A 15,800-nucleotide genomic window follows, 5' to 3' on the forward strand; every position below is an offset into this window, starting at 1 on the left:
AATTTATATTTTCTGTAGTCTTCTACGTTTTGTTTGTATGTTCTTTGACATATCAACTAAACTTATTTTTTTCTCGTTTTTATTGTTGATAATTACCTATTCCTAGTGAGAAAGGAAGATTAGCATGGTTTTGCTGCTCTCCATTCCACCCATGATGATATCATCTGTAGTTTTCATTCTAGTTATTATTAAATTTTTTTGTAAAATTAACAGTTATTTAGACTAAACATTTTTTGCTTTCACTAATCACTCTTGCATTACTTTTTCTTGTTTTTTCTTCTTTCTGAAACAACTCCTCTAATAATTTTTTCATAAAGTAAATGAAAAAGTGGGTCTTTTTATATGTGAGAATCTCATTTTGCCCTCATGTTTGAATGAAAATGGCCTGTAAATTTTTAGATTTCAAAATTATTCCCTCATCAAAATGGAGACTTAAGGTCTGTGCATTTTTTATATATAAGTCATATTTCAATAAAATAAAAAACCCTTTGAAACTTGAAGCTATCATTCCATTGTCTTTCAGCAACCAGTATTATTGAGGAAAACTACTTTTTTCATATGCCTCATGTTCTTTTGTTTGTGATTTTTTTTTTCCTCCTTGGGTCTTTTCTTTATCCTCAATGTTCTGAAATTTCATCAGTACAGGTCAAGGTGAAGGTCTTTGTTTTCATATTCTGTTTGGCAACTGGTAGGCTTTTTCAATCTGAAGAATCTTTCTTCAATATTAATTGCTTTATTCTTTGAGCATTTAATGCTCTATTCTTTGAGTATTCTCTTTTTTCCTTATTTTTCTCCATTTTCTCCTTCTGGAATTTTGCATATTTGAACTTCTGCATCTATTCTTTTTTTCATGTTTCACTTCTTTGTAGTTTTGCAGTGCACTCTGTTTGATTCTAGATCATGAATTGATTTATCAGCTATAATCTTTCTGCTATTCAGTCTATCTAATGAGTTTTTAGTAAATTTTTACTTTCAAAGGTACTTAGATTTTTTTCTTTTGTGGAGCCCAATACAGGGACTTGAGCTCATGACCCTGAGATCAAGATCTGACCTGAGATCAAGAGTCAGCTGGTAGGGCAGAAGGACATTTGGGAGCCCAAGACACGGGGGACTGCTGGGTAGCACAGAGGTCCCTTCCAGTGAGTAACCAGGAATGTCATGTGGCACTGAGACTAGCGTGAAAGAACTGCCCTCCCCCAATTCCAAGGAGCATGCTGTTGCTAGCAGTAGTGTGAGGTCGCCATAGGCCCACTGTGGCCCACCCAGTGGTCTTGGTTCAAGACAGGGCTGAGGATTGGCAAACTTCAGCCAGAGGTTCTAGATCATCTCCTTGCCCAGGTAATGGTTGATGAGGTAGATCTGGTCCTCTCAGAAGGAGATGTGGTTGGAGAGCCAGCTGGAGCTTTGCAGGTCTCTCCCAAAGGGCTTCTCTACAATGACACGGTTCTAGCCTGTCTGGTTCATGCAAGTGTCATGGATGTTCTTGATGACTGCCTAGTATACAGTGGGGTCAAGGCTTGGTAGAAGAGGTGGTTGGCCTGCTGCCCCTTGTGGAGGGCATTCTTGTGGCTGTTGAGGCACTTGTAGGAGATGGTGTCCTCTTACTGGCCAGCCATGTGGGAATTGTGGGCAGAGAACACCTCTAGCTTGGGCTTCTCCTCTGGGGCGGCTTTGAAGAAAGGTTCGCTCTGTTTTCACATGTCTGCCACTGTGAGGTGGGAGGTGGTGTAGCCCACGATGAAAGTATCTTTGGGCAGAAGGCCATCCTGGAACAACTGCCCGATGGTGGAGTAGATCTTCTTGGCTAAGTTGGCTGATGCATCCATGATGATGAAGATACGTTTACCAGATTGACGGAAGACATTACCCTGGTACAGCTCTTCCCTAGGCTGCGCCACACCCCCGACCTTCCTTAACCATTGGGGATGCCTACGACCCGCTGAGCAAACCCGCTGAACGCAAGGTGTGGGTGGAGCCTCAGAAGACCCTCCCCTGGGGGCAGGACAAGCCCTTAAATTTAGAAAATTTTGGTCTATTTTTTTCTTCCCTTTTCTCTGTTCTCCTTCTAGTATTTCTATAATGTGTATGATGGAGCACTTAGTGGTACCTCACAGGTCTTTTAAGGTCTTTAAGGCTTTGTTCATTTTTGCCATCTTTTTCCTTTTTTCAGACTGGATAATCTAACTTATCTTCAAGTTCATTGCTCCTTTCTCATGCAGCTCAAATCTCCTGTTGAACCCCTCTACTGAATTTTTTTTTTCAAGTATCATGTTTTTTAACGCCAGAATTTCTATTTAGTTGCTTTTATGATTTCTGTTTCTACTGATATTCTCTATTTGGTGAGACTGATAACATGTTGTCCTTTAATTCTTTAGATATGGTTTCCTTTAATACTTTGAACATATTTATAATAGCTGACTTAGGGGCATCAGCGTGTCATGGTCAGTTGAGAGTGCAACTCTTGGGGTCGGATCTGGTAGTGATCTCAAGGTCATGGGATCAAGCCCTGCCTTAAGCTCGGTGCTCAGTGCAGAGTCTGGTTGAGTTAGTCTCTTCCTCTGCTCCTCTCACCCATGTATTCACTCCCTCTCTCAAACAAATAAACAAATCTAAAAAAAAAAAAAAAAAAGGCTCTGTCTAATACAGATGGCCATCAGACACATGACCAGTTGCCGAACATCACTCATCATTAGGAGAAAGGCAAATCAAAACTACAATGAGCTATCACCTTACACCTGTCAGAATGGCTAAAATAAAAAACACACAAAAAAACGAGTGTTGGGGAGGATGTGGAGAAAAGGAACTCTTGTGCACTGTTGCAGGGAATGCAGTGCATTTCTGGTGCGGCCACTGTGGAAAAACAGTTTGAAGTTTCCTCAAAAAATTAAAAATAGAACTATGCTATGATCCAGTAATCACACCACTGGATATTTACCCACAGAATACAAAATACTTAATTCAAGAGAATACATGCATCCATATGTTTATTGCAGCAATATTTACAATAGCCTAATTATGGAAGCAGCCCAGTGTCCATAGACAGATGAATGGATAAAGACGCGGTATATATACACAGTGGAGTATTATTCAGCCATAAAAAAAGAAAGAAATCTTGCCATTTGCAACAACATGGGTAGAGCTGGAGAGTATAATGCTAAGCAAAATAAGTCAGAGAAAGCAAATACCATGTGATTTCACTCATGTGGAATTTAATAAACAAAATAAAGGAAAAAGAGAGAGACAAAGCAAGAAACAGAGTCTCAACTATAGAGAACAAACTGGTTATGGAGTGGGGGGTATGGGTGAAATAGGTGAATGGAATGAAGAGTACCCTTATCGTGATGAGCACGGAGTCACGTAGAGAGCTGCTGAATCACTATATTGTATACCTGAAACTAAATATAATACTGTATGTGAACTATACTGGAAATAAAACAAAAAATTGGGGTGCCTAGGTGGCTCAGTCAGCTAAGCGTCCAACTTCAGCTTGGGTCATGATCTCAGGGTCCTGGGACTGAGTCCTTCATCAGCAGGGAGTCTGCCTCTCCCTCTGCCTCTGCCCCTCCTCATGACTCATATGCACATGCACTCTCAAAAACACATTTTTAAAAAAATTTTTAAAAATAAAATAAAAAACTAAAAAAAAAGAAATTAATTAAAATTTTAAAAAGTCTAGTAAGTTTGACATCTAGCCTTCCTCAAGGGCAGTTTCTAGAGACTGAAATGAGTCTTATTTATATATATATACACATGTATATATGTATATATATATACATGTGTATATATATATATATATTTTTTTTTTTTTCTCTTTGAAAACCAGATCCAGTAGGTAACATAATATGGCAACTCTGAATACAGACACCACTAGCACCACCAGCACCAGCACCCCTGCTGGGCTTTGCTACTACTGTTATCTGTATATTTGTTTATTCAGTGATTTTCCCAGACTAATTCCGTGAGGTCTATATTTCCGGTAGTGTGCAGCCACTGATGTCCCCACTGGGTTAGCTTAATGGTCAGATAATGATTACAGAGATTTACTTAAGTGCTTTGAGCTAGAAAATCTTCCACTTCTTGCCTGGGAGTTCTGGGATTGAGGCATGCCTTCAATGCTCAAGTATTTACAGCTTAGTCTTAGTCTTTACTTCCTGCTTGTACAGGACCTCAAGGTCAGCCAGAAGTGAGAGATTGGGGCTCATCAGGCCTTTCCAGACCATGCATGTCTTAGTCTTTGAGATCCCCAGAAATACACCAGAGCTTTTCAAATTCCCCTAGGTACATCTAATTTCTCAGATCTCCTTTTTAAATTTTTGGCTGGGTTCATGTTTGCCCCTCAACTGGTATTGCAGTCTTTGGCAGCTGTGAGGTTAAGCAGTCGAAGCTGATTACATTTAACAAATGCCCTGGAAATAGGGGTTTTCCTGAGCAGAGAGCTTCAACTTGGATTAAATAATAACACTCTTAGATCAGGCTTTTCCAATGAACTGTCACATAGGTCAAACAGTGATGATGTTTGGGTAACGGAACTTTCTGCATTACTCCCAACCCAATCTGTCCCCTCGAGCAGCTGCTAAGGTCGCTGGTTTTCAAGGCCACTGTGGAGATGGGGCTAGAGGGGGGCAATAGGCCAACTTAAAGCCCCACAGACCCCATGGTTCTTAGCAAAGTTGAGTGGTTTCTCTTGGATAAACCCCTTGTTAGATTGTTGTAATCTAGAGTTATGGAAAAGTTGATTTTATAATCTTGCCGATATTTTTGTTGCTTTCATGGAAGAATGGATTTACAGGACCACTTACTCCACCATTCCAGAAGTTCCTGATTCTCGTTAGAGATAATTTCTAAGAGCAAGCTTGCCCGGGCTTTTACTAACAAGAAGGTGTTCCCTGGAAAAAGGACGACAGCACTGCCCTTGCCCTAGAGGCATCTGGATTTAAAAACAAGAAGACACAGCGGGCGCCTGCGTGGCTCAGTCATTAAGCATCTGCCTTCAGCTCAGGTCATGGTGCCAGGGTTCTGGGATCAAGCCCCACATCCAGCTCCCTGCTCAGCGAGAAGCTTGCCTCTGCCTCTGCCTCTCCCACTCCCCTTGCTTGTGTTCCCTCTCTCACTGCGTTTCTTTCTGTCAAATAAATAAGTCAAATCTTAAAAAAAAAAAAAAAAAGACACAGGGTGAATAAGGGATTCATAGAAGTCGTTCCAAGATGCTGGGGATGACATGGGGGCCTTTGGTAAAAGTCAGTGGGCTGTCAGGACTCACACCCTATCAGATCCCTGATACCTAAGCCCATCGATCTCTTGGCTGCTTACCCTTAGGAGATGCCTTTTTCAGGGGAAGGGAGATGCCGTATTTTGAGTACTTCATCTAAGCTACAAGTTTCATACTTAAGATTCTCACACTTACCAGCATAGAAAATGATCTTATTTCCATTTTACAGATGAAGAAACTGAGGTTCACAGGAGTCAAGTCACAGGACCAAGGCTAGACCATTCATGAGTGGTGGAGAGGCAATCCCACTCCAGAGTGTAAGCTATTCCACTGTCCCCAAACCCACTGTCCTGATCCACTGGTTGGCAATGGTGTGGGTAGGGAGGCAATCCACGAACGTGCCCAGGATCACAATTTTGAGCACATAGGCTGGAACCGCCCTTTTAGTACTCTCTTCCAGGAGATACCTTCTCACTAGCCCCAGATCGAGGAACAGCAGCAAAGTAATAGGTACGGTTTGTCCCAACCCAAGCACCTGCTGTGGGGTAGGGGTGGGGTTCATGGGTCAACTCCTCCCTTCCTTTGGGAGCCAGAGCCTCCTGGCAGTCCGCTCAGATTAAGGGTGGCAAGGGCAAAGCCTGGCTGTGACTTCAGGGCTGGGAGCACAGAGCTGTCCCCTTCTTGTGCTCAACAGAATAAAGTCCACAGGCCTGAGTGACTGAGCCCTACCCCGTCCACTGCAAGCCTAGGGTGTGTCTCCAGAGGACAGAGGGTATGTTCCCAAACGGCCTAGCATCCCCACAGCCCACGGCTCCATCCATACCCTGCCCCAACTACAGCAAAGGGGACGTACTCATTACAAAATCATTCACGAGACAAACTTTATTTGGACCCCTCCAAAACTGGCAAGGAAATAAGCGCCGTCACAACATCACAGTCCTGTGTGCACAAACGTCTTCAGACATGCTGTCCGCTGGGACTTCACCACCACCCTGCGAGGCGGGCAGGGTGGCTAACTGCCAATCTGCTTTATGGAGGGCTTAAATCAGGGGTGACTCAGCTTCTACACAGGCATGTAAACATGCCATCCAGAAGCTTCCCCGCATCTGCTCCCGGCTTCTTGATACCCCGGGATGGGCTGCGCTTCTCCCAGATCCATGCCCATAGCAGAGGTTCCTCTACTCTAAAACCAGGGATCAGGCTGCCCCATCTCTGAACAAGGGCCCTTCTCCTTGACGTGACCTATGGGGACCAGGACTGCTAGGTCTACGGTGGCTGCACCTGGTGGTCAGGCAAAAGCCTTGGCAAGCCCTGGGCACCAATGAACTTGGCTAAGCAGAGGGCCCAGTGCTGAAGCACCAGGGAGACAGTTCTGTTGAGGGCAGGAAAAGGGGCTGGCCCCAATGACCTTTTAGGGAGAAGGAAAGAGCCATGGCCTTCCTGCTGCCCTCTTCATGCCAGGCCTGCTGCTGACCAGCTTTTCTGACGCCTCCAGAATGTGGGTGGGGGGACCTCATGCGGGGGCCACGGCCTTGATCTCCCAACGACACAGAGGACACTTGGCTGAGTTCCTGAGGACCCGACCGGCGCAGGAGCTGCAGAAGTATGCATGACTGCAGGGAAGAAGGCAGGTGTCGGCAGCACGGTCGAAGCAGATGATGCACTCCAGTTCTGCTGTGGCTGGGAAAGGGCACAACACAGCTGGGACACACGGGGGCAAAGGGTGCCCCCCCTCCTTACGCTACAACTACAGGGTGGAGAACCATACAGTCCTACTGGGACAAATACTAACTTCACGAAAAATGCTTACAACATAATCAGATGGAAAAAAAGAAAAAATTGGGATGAAAACCATCATGTACATACATATGTATACCGTAAGATTCCCACTTAGTAAAAAAGGAAAACAGAGCACAATTCCCCCACAGATATAGGACTACAAAACAGTAGGCACAAATCCACCTAAGAGGTAATGGGTGATTTTTTAAATTTCCATATTTATTCTTGAATATTTATTTTATTTCTGTTTGACCAATCTTTTATTATGAACATGGACTGCTTTTTAAAGCTGGGACAAAAGAACATTATTTGTGCATGAATGTGCTCTTGTAACTTATAAAGTTAGCCAATGTTCTAGAAGGCAGAGCTGTTAAATTGTTTTTAGGTTTCCCGTAGGCAGCGGCCAAATCTTTTGGCCTAAAGCCCATGGGAGACTTCGTGGACCTGGAAAGACTTTCGTGAGCCCCCAGAGCTGGGGCCTTCCCTGGTGCCTCTGGTGCTGGAGTCCCTGGGAGTCCCTGGGGCTGGGGGGAGCCACTCACCCTGAGGCTGCAGAGTCTCATCGCTGAAGGCCCGTGGCATGGTGGAGGGGATGACGCTGGCTGTGGTATCTGAGGCAGAGAGGGAGACTCAGGGCCCAGGGAAAGCAAAGCCAGGGTGCTCCCACCCCACCCCCACCAGCCCCTGGGGTAGTTCCATGGGCTGCAGTGCTGGAGCTCCCAGCTGATCTTAGGGTCCCAGCCATGCCTTCCCAGTTTAACCCAGCACAGAGTTTATGAGGCTGTAGATTCTTTTTCCTAAACCACCCCACCTAACCCCTCCTTTAGACATCTGCTCTTTGCCCTACTGTTGCTGCCTGACTGGAGACCCTCAGCGCTATCGACCTTCCTAAACACAGATGTGCATTAAAATCCCCCCAAAGGCAGGAAAACAGGTGCTTGGACCCACCTGGGTCCAAACAGGTGGTAGGACCCACCAGACCTACCAAAACAGGTGTCTCAGGGGTGAGGATTCAGCAGGTGTGACAAACGATTTTAAAATGGGGGTGGGGGGGGGGAACGGGGCAGAATGGTCTGCTTGTGTAGACCCCTGGAGGACCGGCACAGGAATGCCAATATTTCTTTTTATGGTTGTTTCTTGTATTCACTGTCCCTGAAATCCACTCTCCTTCCAGGTGGCTGGAGGTATGGTTCTTGTTTTTCCACTCATGGATGGAACGGCTGACTTAACCCCCATGAGAGGTCTTCCTGTGTGCTTCTAACCCTCATACCTTTGCTCTCCACACTTGACTCTTGCAAACTCCTACTTAGACAGCAAAACCCAGTCTCCAAATCTCCCTTTGGGAAACAGCCCTTTAACAGATGTTTGCAGTACTAGTCAAGATCTTAGCATTCTCTAGGGACAAGGTTGCCCTCCCTTTGACTGGGTCTTGTCCATCTGGCATCCCTAGCACCCATCTTCATATCTGACCCTGGGCAAGAGCTGATGTGAAAACTGTACATAAAGAAATGAACGGATTTCCCCACGGCTGTGGGTGGGGGCGCGGTGTCACTTGAGCCTCCACCTCCCACCCAGGGGCAGTGCCCGGGTTCCCGCAGGTTGCCTCACCCAGCAGTTCGATGGCCTTGGTGGTCCCGTACACGTCCATCACGGCCCAGAGTGGGGCGTCCAGGGGCACGCCCTTGCGCAGCAGGAGCCTGGGCCCCGCGTTGACCCTGGCGTAGAGCCGGCCTCGGCAGTTCACCCAGAAGTGGATCACGTCCCCCAGCAGCGCGCTGCCCTCGGGCAGCATGGCAGCCCACGTCGGGCTCTGCTGCTCCAGGTCTGGGCACACAAAGGGCGGCAGGCTGGGCGCAGACACCTGTGCGGGGTCCAGGCGCGTGAAGCCCACCCGGAGCCCGCCGTACCAGCGGGTTTCGTGCCACAACACGCGCAGAGCCACCGGCTCGCCGGGCGGCACCGGTCGCTGGCTGAACACGATGCCGTCGTGGAACGTGGCGCACCTCTGCGCCGTGCACCGCCGGGCGTCCAGATGCACCTGCACGCCCTTAGCCTTGGCGTGGAAGCGGAGCGTCTCTCGCGGCGCCTTGGAGTCTGTGGGGGTGGGGGTGGGGGCGTCAGTGCGGTCGGGACCGGACCCACCCGCTCCCCAGAGTCATCTCTACATACCCCCCATCTCCCTGGGGCCACTGCTCCTGCCCCCATCCAGGGACCACCCCTCCTCCCCCAGACCTGATTAAACCCTGGTGAGGAACGCTCTTTGCGTGCCCAGGATCTGAGTTCCACCATGAACTTCCCCAAGCCTCAGGGCCCCTCTCCGAGGGATAGTGTAAAAATTAAAGGAACTCCTGCCTGTGCCGGCTCTCAACACCTGCTAATGGTTATTGGCATTAAATAGAAAGAGCAGGTTTTAGAACCGTAGATATAATATGATCCAGATTTTCTTTGACACATGTTTATATGTTTATATATTCTTTTTTTTTTTTTTTTGATTTTTTATTTATTTACTTGACAGAAAGAAATCACAAGTAGATGGAGAGGCAGGCAGAGAGAGAGAGAGGGAAGCAGGCTCTCTGCCGAGCAGAGAGCCCGATGCGGGACTCGATCCCAGGACTCTGAGATCATGACCTGAGCCGAAGGCAGCGGCTTAACCCACTGAGCCACCCAGGCGCCCCAATATGTTTATATATTCTATCTGTATCTAGAAGCAACCTGAAAGCAGATGGAGCTGCTAATTGTGGTGACCTCTGGTGGATGGGTCCTGGTGTTTGCGCTGTCTTCCTCTCTGTCTGACTTTATCATTGTCACACAGAGAACCTGCACCATTTGTGAAGGCCATGGCCACAAGTAAGGGTGACTTCCTTTTCTAGTAGGAAAAAGGGGACCAACAGCCCCCACAGAGTGAGGCGGGGAGAAGGGACACAGGCTGGAGAAGGAGCTCCAGGTCTGCCCCCTCAGAATCCTGGGCTGGGCCAGCTAAGACCCAAGGCTGGACTTTAAAATCAGGAGATGGGACACCTGGGTGGCTCAGTGGGTTAAAGCCTCTGCCTTTGGCTCATGTCATGATCTCAGGGTCCTGGGATCGAGCCTTGCATTGGGCTCTCTGCTCAGCGGCAAGCCTACTTCCTCCTCTCTCCCTCTCTGCCTACTTGTGATCTCTGTCTGTCAAATAAATAAATGAAAAGAATTTTTTAAAAGATTTTATTTATTTGACAGACAGAGATCACAAGTAGGCAGAGGCAGGCAGAGAGAGAGGAAGGGAAGCAGGCTCCCCGCTGAGCAGAGAGCCTGATGCAGGGCTCTATCCCAGGACCCTGGGATCATGACCCGAGCCGAAGGCAGAGGCCCTAACCCACTGAGCCACCCAGGCGCAACTAAATAAATAAAATCTTAAAAAAAATCAAATCAAATCAGGGGACTTCCCAACTTAACTCCCCTCAGCAGCCAAGAGAGGAAGTTCCCTACTGAATAGCCCTTCCCCTCCAGCCCCAAGCCTGAGCCTGGAGGAAGCTAGTGAGCTTCCTGCCGCACAGCCATGGGCTTCATCTCTCTCCCCTCCACTCTTTCCTCCTGTCCTGCCCTTTCTGGGTTGGAAGATGGAAGCTGAAAACAGAAGAGAATTTAATCAGAACTTGAGCCAGACCCCAATCCAAAAAAGCAAGGCCCTCCCCTCCCAGATCTCATCAGTTTCCCCAGCCACCTTTCTCTGATCACTTACAAACCTGTAAGATTCTAGCAGGTCACAAGGAGGGGAGGCTAAATCTGGTCAGGTACAAGGGATCCCCTTGAGGTCATAAGGAATCTGTCCCTGATGGATACAGGCCAAAGGCAAGCCTACCACGGTTCTCTAACCCACGGCTTTGGAGACAAGCACTCACTCTGGCCTTGGGAACATCTGAACCCTGTTATCCAAGTTCACCCCTCCCTCCCCCAAGCCCCCAGCATGACTGTCACCCCCTTCTGGTATACCCTCGTGTCTCCCTTCCTTTCTGATAGTCTGCCCAAGTGCCTTTTCCCGGATGCTATGCGCAAGAAAAGGGGAGTCCCCAAGTAGGCACAGACGGTGACCAGGAGCCAGAGTCGAGGGCCCTGACATCAGATAGACTGTCTTTGGGCCCACTGCAGAGCCACTGAAGCATCCAGGAGGCTCTGTGGAGGGAGCCATGTCTGATGTCTGATTCTAGTCCCAGCTCTGTTGCTTGCCTACGCAGGTCACTGCCCCTCCGGGTAGAGGTCTCCTTATCCACCAGTGAATTGATATGTATGGCCAGCCACGTCCCTGGGTCTCCAGGTACCTTGCCTGGAGATCCTGAACATGAGGAGTTAACGGCCCACTTGGGCAGGCATTGTGACTTTGGGAAATCCCCCCCATGCCCCCCCTCACTCAAAGAGAATCTTTGGAGTAAGTCTTTTGGAATCAGAAGTGATGAGGATCCGCCCTCTGCTCAGCGAGGACCTCCCTGGATCTTCATCATCTCCATCACCACCCCTCCAGCCATCAAGCCTCTTGGGTGCCAGGCACCTCTGAACCCTTACAGCATCCTTCACTCTTCCCACAACCTGCAGGGAGGCATGCAGAGGGAACTGAGCTGGGGCGCTTCTGCACCACTCCGCAGCCAGCAGCAGAGGAGCCCGGGCCCAGCTCCAGCCCTTGCACTCCCAGGCTGTCTCCTTCTTGGCACCACTGTGACCTGAAATCCATAGCTGCCACAGAAGCAGCCAGCAGCAACCATGGGTTGGTCCCCACCCTCCACATCACATCCCACCCCACCTCCCCAGCTCTGGGGGCTACCTGCTGCTGGGGTGTGAGCCTCTGGGGCCCCCCAGGAGCTACGAGCTGAGGCTCCAGGCTCTCTGCCTGGGAAGGAGCAGGGTTCTGAGATGCAGTCCGGACCTCTGGTGATAAAAGCCCAGGGTCTCCACCTCCTGCCCTGAGCGCTGAGGGCACGTTGTGGTTTGAGGTGAGGCTCTCAGAGACTTACAGTGCTGGTAACCTTTTGGTTATGCCTCTGGCAGCCCCATAAGCTGGCAGGGCTTGCATGGGCCCTGGCCTGCAGCTGAAGAAACTGAGGCCTCAGGGAAAAGTGAGTCACCCAAGGTTCCACAGCTTCCCCTCTCCTTGATTCCCTGGTCTAGGGACCAAGCTTAGGGCTCCCACTTACCAGCCTGGGAGCAGAGCTGGGCCCCCATCAGCCTGGGGTCCTCGGGTACAGGTCCCTGGGTCTGGAAGGAATTGTCTGGAGAAGGCCCGTGGACAGGTTTCCAAAGATTCAGTGGGTCTCCTTGTTATGGGCCAGGATCATGTTACAAGGTTGATGATTAATTAGAGGTTGCTGTCACGGGTTATGATATCAGGGGAATTTCCTGATGATTGCCCCTGGCTTGCAGCAGACCGGCCGCAGCTGGCTGATTGAAAGGAAGCAGGGACTCCGCTGATGGCTCGGGTAGGACTTAACGATAGACTTCTCCCTTACTTCTGACCCTTCGTTCACAGCCCAGCTGTGCATTATAATTGCCTGCGGCATATTAGTAAAGTACTCACGCCTAGACCTGCCCCCAGAGACTCTGATTTCAGTGGCCTGGGGTGGGCCCAGCATTAGTTTTTTTTTTTTTTTTTTTCCAAGATTTATTTATTTGACATAGAGACAATGAGAGAGGGAACACAAGCAGAGGGAGTGGGAGCAGGAGAAGCAGGCTTCTCGCTGAGCAGGGAGCCTCGAAGCCAGGACCCTGGGATCATGACCTGAGCTGAAAGCAGACACTTCACGACTGAGCCAGCCAGGCGCCCCCAGCATCAGTTGTTTTTCAAAAGCCCCCTGGATGACTCCATCGCTACAGATCCGGGCACACCCGTGGGTACTTAATCAGTGTTGCTCAAGTGGCTTGAATGGAATTAGCAGTGTCCCCGGACCTGTGGAGTTGCCCCAGCCTGGGTCTCAGGCAGAGAGGAGAGGGGTAAGTCAGCAGAATGGGAGAGGTATTGATTGTCCCCCCCAACCCTGCTGGAGTTTCAATTCCACTTTCCATGCTACAAAATGCATATCATCCCGCAGGAGGTCATGGTGGAGGCCTGCCTGCTGGTGTATTAGCCAGCCGTGCAAAGAAGTCAAATGTTAACCTTAACTTCTTGATCTCAGGGTTGTGAGTTCAAGCCCTGTGTTGGGTGTGGAGTCTATTTATAAACAAAAACACAAAAAGTCAGAATCTTCTGCCCCGCCCATGTCTATAGGAAAGCCGGGGCTGGTAGAGGGAAAATGGCTTATTCTGACCAGTGTTTCTCACCCAGCCGCAGTCGCAGTCACGATATCGCCTGGGGAATCTTATTAAAATGCTGATTGGTTTTGAAGGCCTGGGGCTACAGGCTGGGATTTTACTTTTCTAAGGAGGTGATTCTGCAGAACTGGAATCAACCTCAGGTGGCAGGGCCCAGGGTTAGTTTGGAGGCTAATGGGTACCCTGGCCCCCCACCTCCAGGCTCAGCCCTTCCCAAGACCCCAGATCAAGGCCATGATCAGTGACTACTCTGAACTCAGTTAAGGGGGTGGATATCCCCATGGTTGTCCCCAGAGAAGCTGGGGACAGTGGTGCTGGTGACTGGGCTGGGGAGGCTGTTGAAGTGGGAAAGGATGGAGAGTCTGGAGACCCAAGTTCTGCTTCCTGTGCTTTCTTGCCTCCCCTGTCCTCCCCGGGCCCCGGTGTCCCCATTTGTAAAGTAGAAAGCCAAGGTGAGCTGGCTTCTGGGCCCTTCTAGCCCCAAAATGTTGTGATTCTAGCCTTGACAACAGATAGGTGACAGCAGCCTGGCTCCAGCTGCCCTCAGAAGCTGTTTCCTGGACACTGGACCTTCTCTTCCAAGCACACCCCTGGTCGGCCTCCCTTGGTTTCCCCAGCTACTGTAACTGAACCAAGCCCATAGACACCCCCAGAGCATCTGCAGTAAAGAAAGAGGCTATTTGTTGGTGTGGCACCACCCAGGAAAATGGGGAGCTAATGCTCCCAGTCCCGAGATCCCTGATGGCTTACAAGCAAGGGTTTTTAAAAGATGAAAATCCAGGGTAAGGGCCTGGGGTTTTGGATCATGCTGATTGATTAGGGATTATGTCGGCTCTAATATTTCCTTTTCTTTTTTTTTTTTTTTAAGCTTTTATTTATGAGAGAGAGCGAGCATGCACAAGCAGAGGCAAAGGGAGAAGCAGGTTCCCCGTTGATCAAGGAACTTGACATGGGACTCAATCCCAGGACCCTGAGATCATGACCCGAGCTGAAGGCAGATGATTAACAGACTGAGCCACCCAGGCGCCCCTTTAGTATTTCCTTTCTTGATCACCAGGTAGCTCCCTGACTGTGATTAGCTGGTGCTTCTGCTCAGGTCACTGCTCAGGTCACCTGGGATTGGGGCCTGGGATTGGGGATAATTCTCAGCAGATTGCATTAGTGCTGTCATCTCTAGAGCACAGGGGCAGAAGTTCTCCATCCTGAACTATTGCTAAGCTGCAAACTATCTTTCTTACTTTTTTCTTGCAAACATGGCACATTGTGTTCATTTTCTCAGGCAGAAGAGTGTCGCATGGACTTTCTGGGATGCAACTTATTCTTATTTCCTGAGGCATTTTTAAAGGTTTTTAAAACAGTAACTATGGGGCGCCTGGATGGTTCAGTCAGTTAAGGGTCTGCCTTCGGCTCAGCTCATGATCCCAGAGTCCTGGGATCGAGCCCCACATAGGGCTCCTTGCTCAGCGGGGAGCCTTCTCCCTCTTCCCCTCACCCCACCCATGTTTTCTCTCGCTCTTGCTCTCTTTCTCAAATAAATAAAATCTTTTTTTTTTTTAAAGATTTTATTTATTTATTTGTCAGAGAGAGAGCGAGTGAGAGCGAGCACAGGCAGACAGAGTGGAAAGCAGAGTCAGAGGGAGAAGCAGGCTCCCTGCGGAGCAAGGAGCCTGATGTGGGACTCGATCCCAGGACGCTGGGATCATGACCTGAGCCGAAGGCAGCTGCTTAACCAACTGAGCCACCCAGGCGTCCCTCAAATAAATAAAATCTTTTAAAAAATAATAAAACATTAACTAAGGGCTACAGGACTTTGACCAGAGGCAACTAGGAGCCAGATGTCTGAATCGTGGGGTCTGTGGAGGGCTTGTATCCCCGGTGTCACTATGTCCCTTCCACCCCTCTTCACTTAGGCCACTTTGCAGCCTTCTGAGCATTTAGTGGTCCTCCCTGTCTGACTATGCTGACCCCACAGTAGGAGTTGTGTGGACTGTTGCTAACGGGTTGCCTGAGTGAGGGAGATGCCACCTCTGTGGAGTCCTTCCCTCCCCTCCAAGAGACCTACACTACTGTTGTGCGCATTTCCTCCCCGACAGTTCTCGAAGCGCCCCCTGGTGGCTGTCTTCAGTACTGTGGATGTGTTGAAGCCCTCAAAGCTAGGAGGGGCACCCCCAGGCAGGGAGGTCAGAGGGCTGAAGTTTCTGAGATCTCTGCGCCTCCTCTCCTGACTCTGAGGCTCCTCATAGTCCCTCCGTCCCTCCCCAGGGTTCCCTCACTGGCTTTCAGCCCTCATCTTTTGCTCAGGGCCCCGTCATTTCAAAGGGTTTCCACAGAAGCCTTTCCTAAGTAGCCTCAAGCGCTCTGAGAAGCCAGCTACGGGACAGCGGATTCAATCCCCACAGCACAGCTGAGGGAGCCGAGCATTTGCCCAGGGTTCACGCCAACTGTGATGGAGCAGAAATGAGAAGCCAGTGGGAGCCCAGCCCAAACTGAGGACAGCTAAGCAGCCCAGCCCCTTGTCTCTCTGGCCACCAGAGCCCTG

General features: G+C 49.3%; 1 protein-coding gene and 1 pseudogene across 1 annotated transcript; both read right to left on the reverse strand.

The window, feature by feature from the left end:
* Positions 1-1,368: 1,368 nt before the first annotated feature.
* On the reverse strand, positions 1,369-2,144 carry LOC106003622 (annotated as a pseudogene).
* A 4,455-nt stretch (positions 2,145-6,599) lies between these two features.
* Positions 6,600-12,520, reverse strand: NEURL3 (neuralized E3 ubiquitin protein ligase 3). Its single transcript, XM_004770925.3, has 4 exons — positions 12,151-12,520; positions 8,597-9,082; positions 7,531-7,599; positions 6,600-6,889 (listed from the first exon to the last, which is right to left on the reverse strand). The coding sequence occupies exons 1-4, from the start codon at positions 12,176-12,178 to the stop codon at positions 6,723-6,725; spliced, it is 750 nt and encodes a 249-aa protein (XP_004770982.1). The 5' UTR covers positions 12,179-12,520; the 3' UTR covers positions 6,600-6,722.
* Between the last annotated feature and the right edge of the window lie 3,280 nt (positions 12,521-15,800).

This window comes from Mustela putorius, unplaced genomic scaffold, assembly GCF_011764305.1.
Source record: "Mustela putorius furo isolate JIRA1106 unplaced genomic scaffold, ASM1176430v1.1 tig00000281_pilon_pilon_pilon, whole genome shotgun sequence".
NCBI lineage: Eukaryota > Metazoa > Chordata > Mammalia > Carnivora > Mustelidae > Mustela > Mustela putorius.

Bases quoted from the DNA above. Each gene is read 5' to 3' on its own strand.
- NEURL3 (XM_004770925.3), bottom strand. From the start codon at position 12,178: ATGGGGGCCCAGCTCTGCTCCCAGGCTG. The intron at 9,083-12,150 runs GTAAGTGGGAGC...CCACCCCCACAG, and splicing joins CCAGCTCTGCTCCCAGGCTG to ACTCCAAGGCGCCGCGAGAG. The intron at 7,600-8,596 runs GTGAGGCAACCT...TCTCTGCCTCAG, and splicing joins CAAGGCCATCGAACTGCTGG to ATACCACAGCCAGCGTCATC.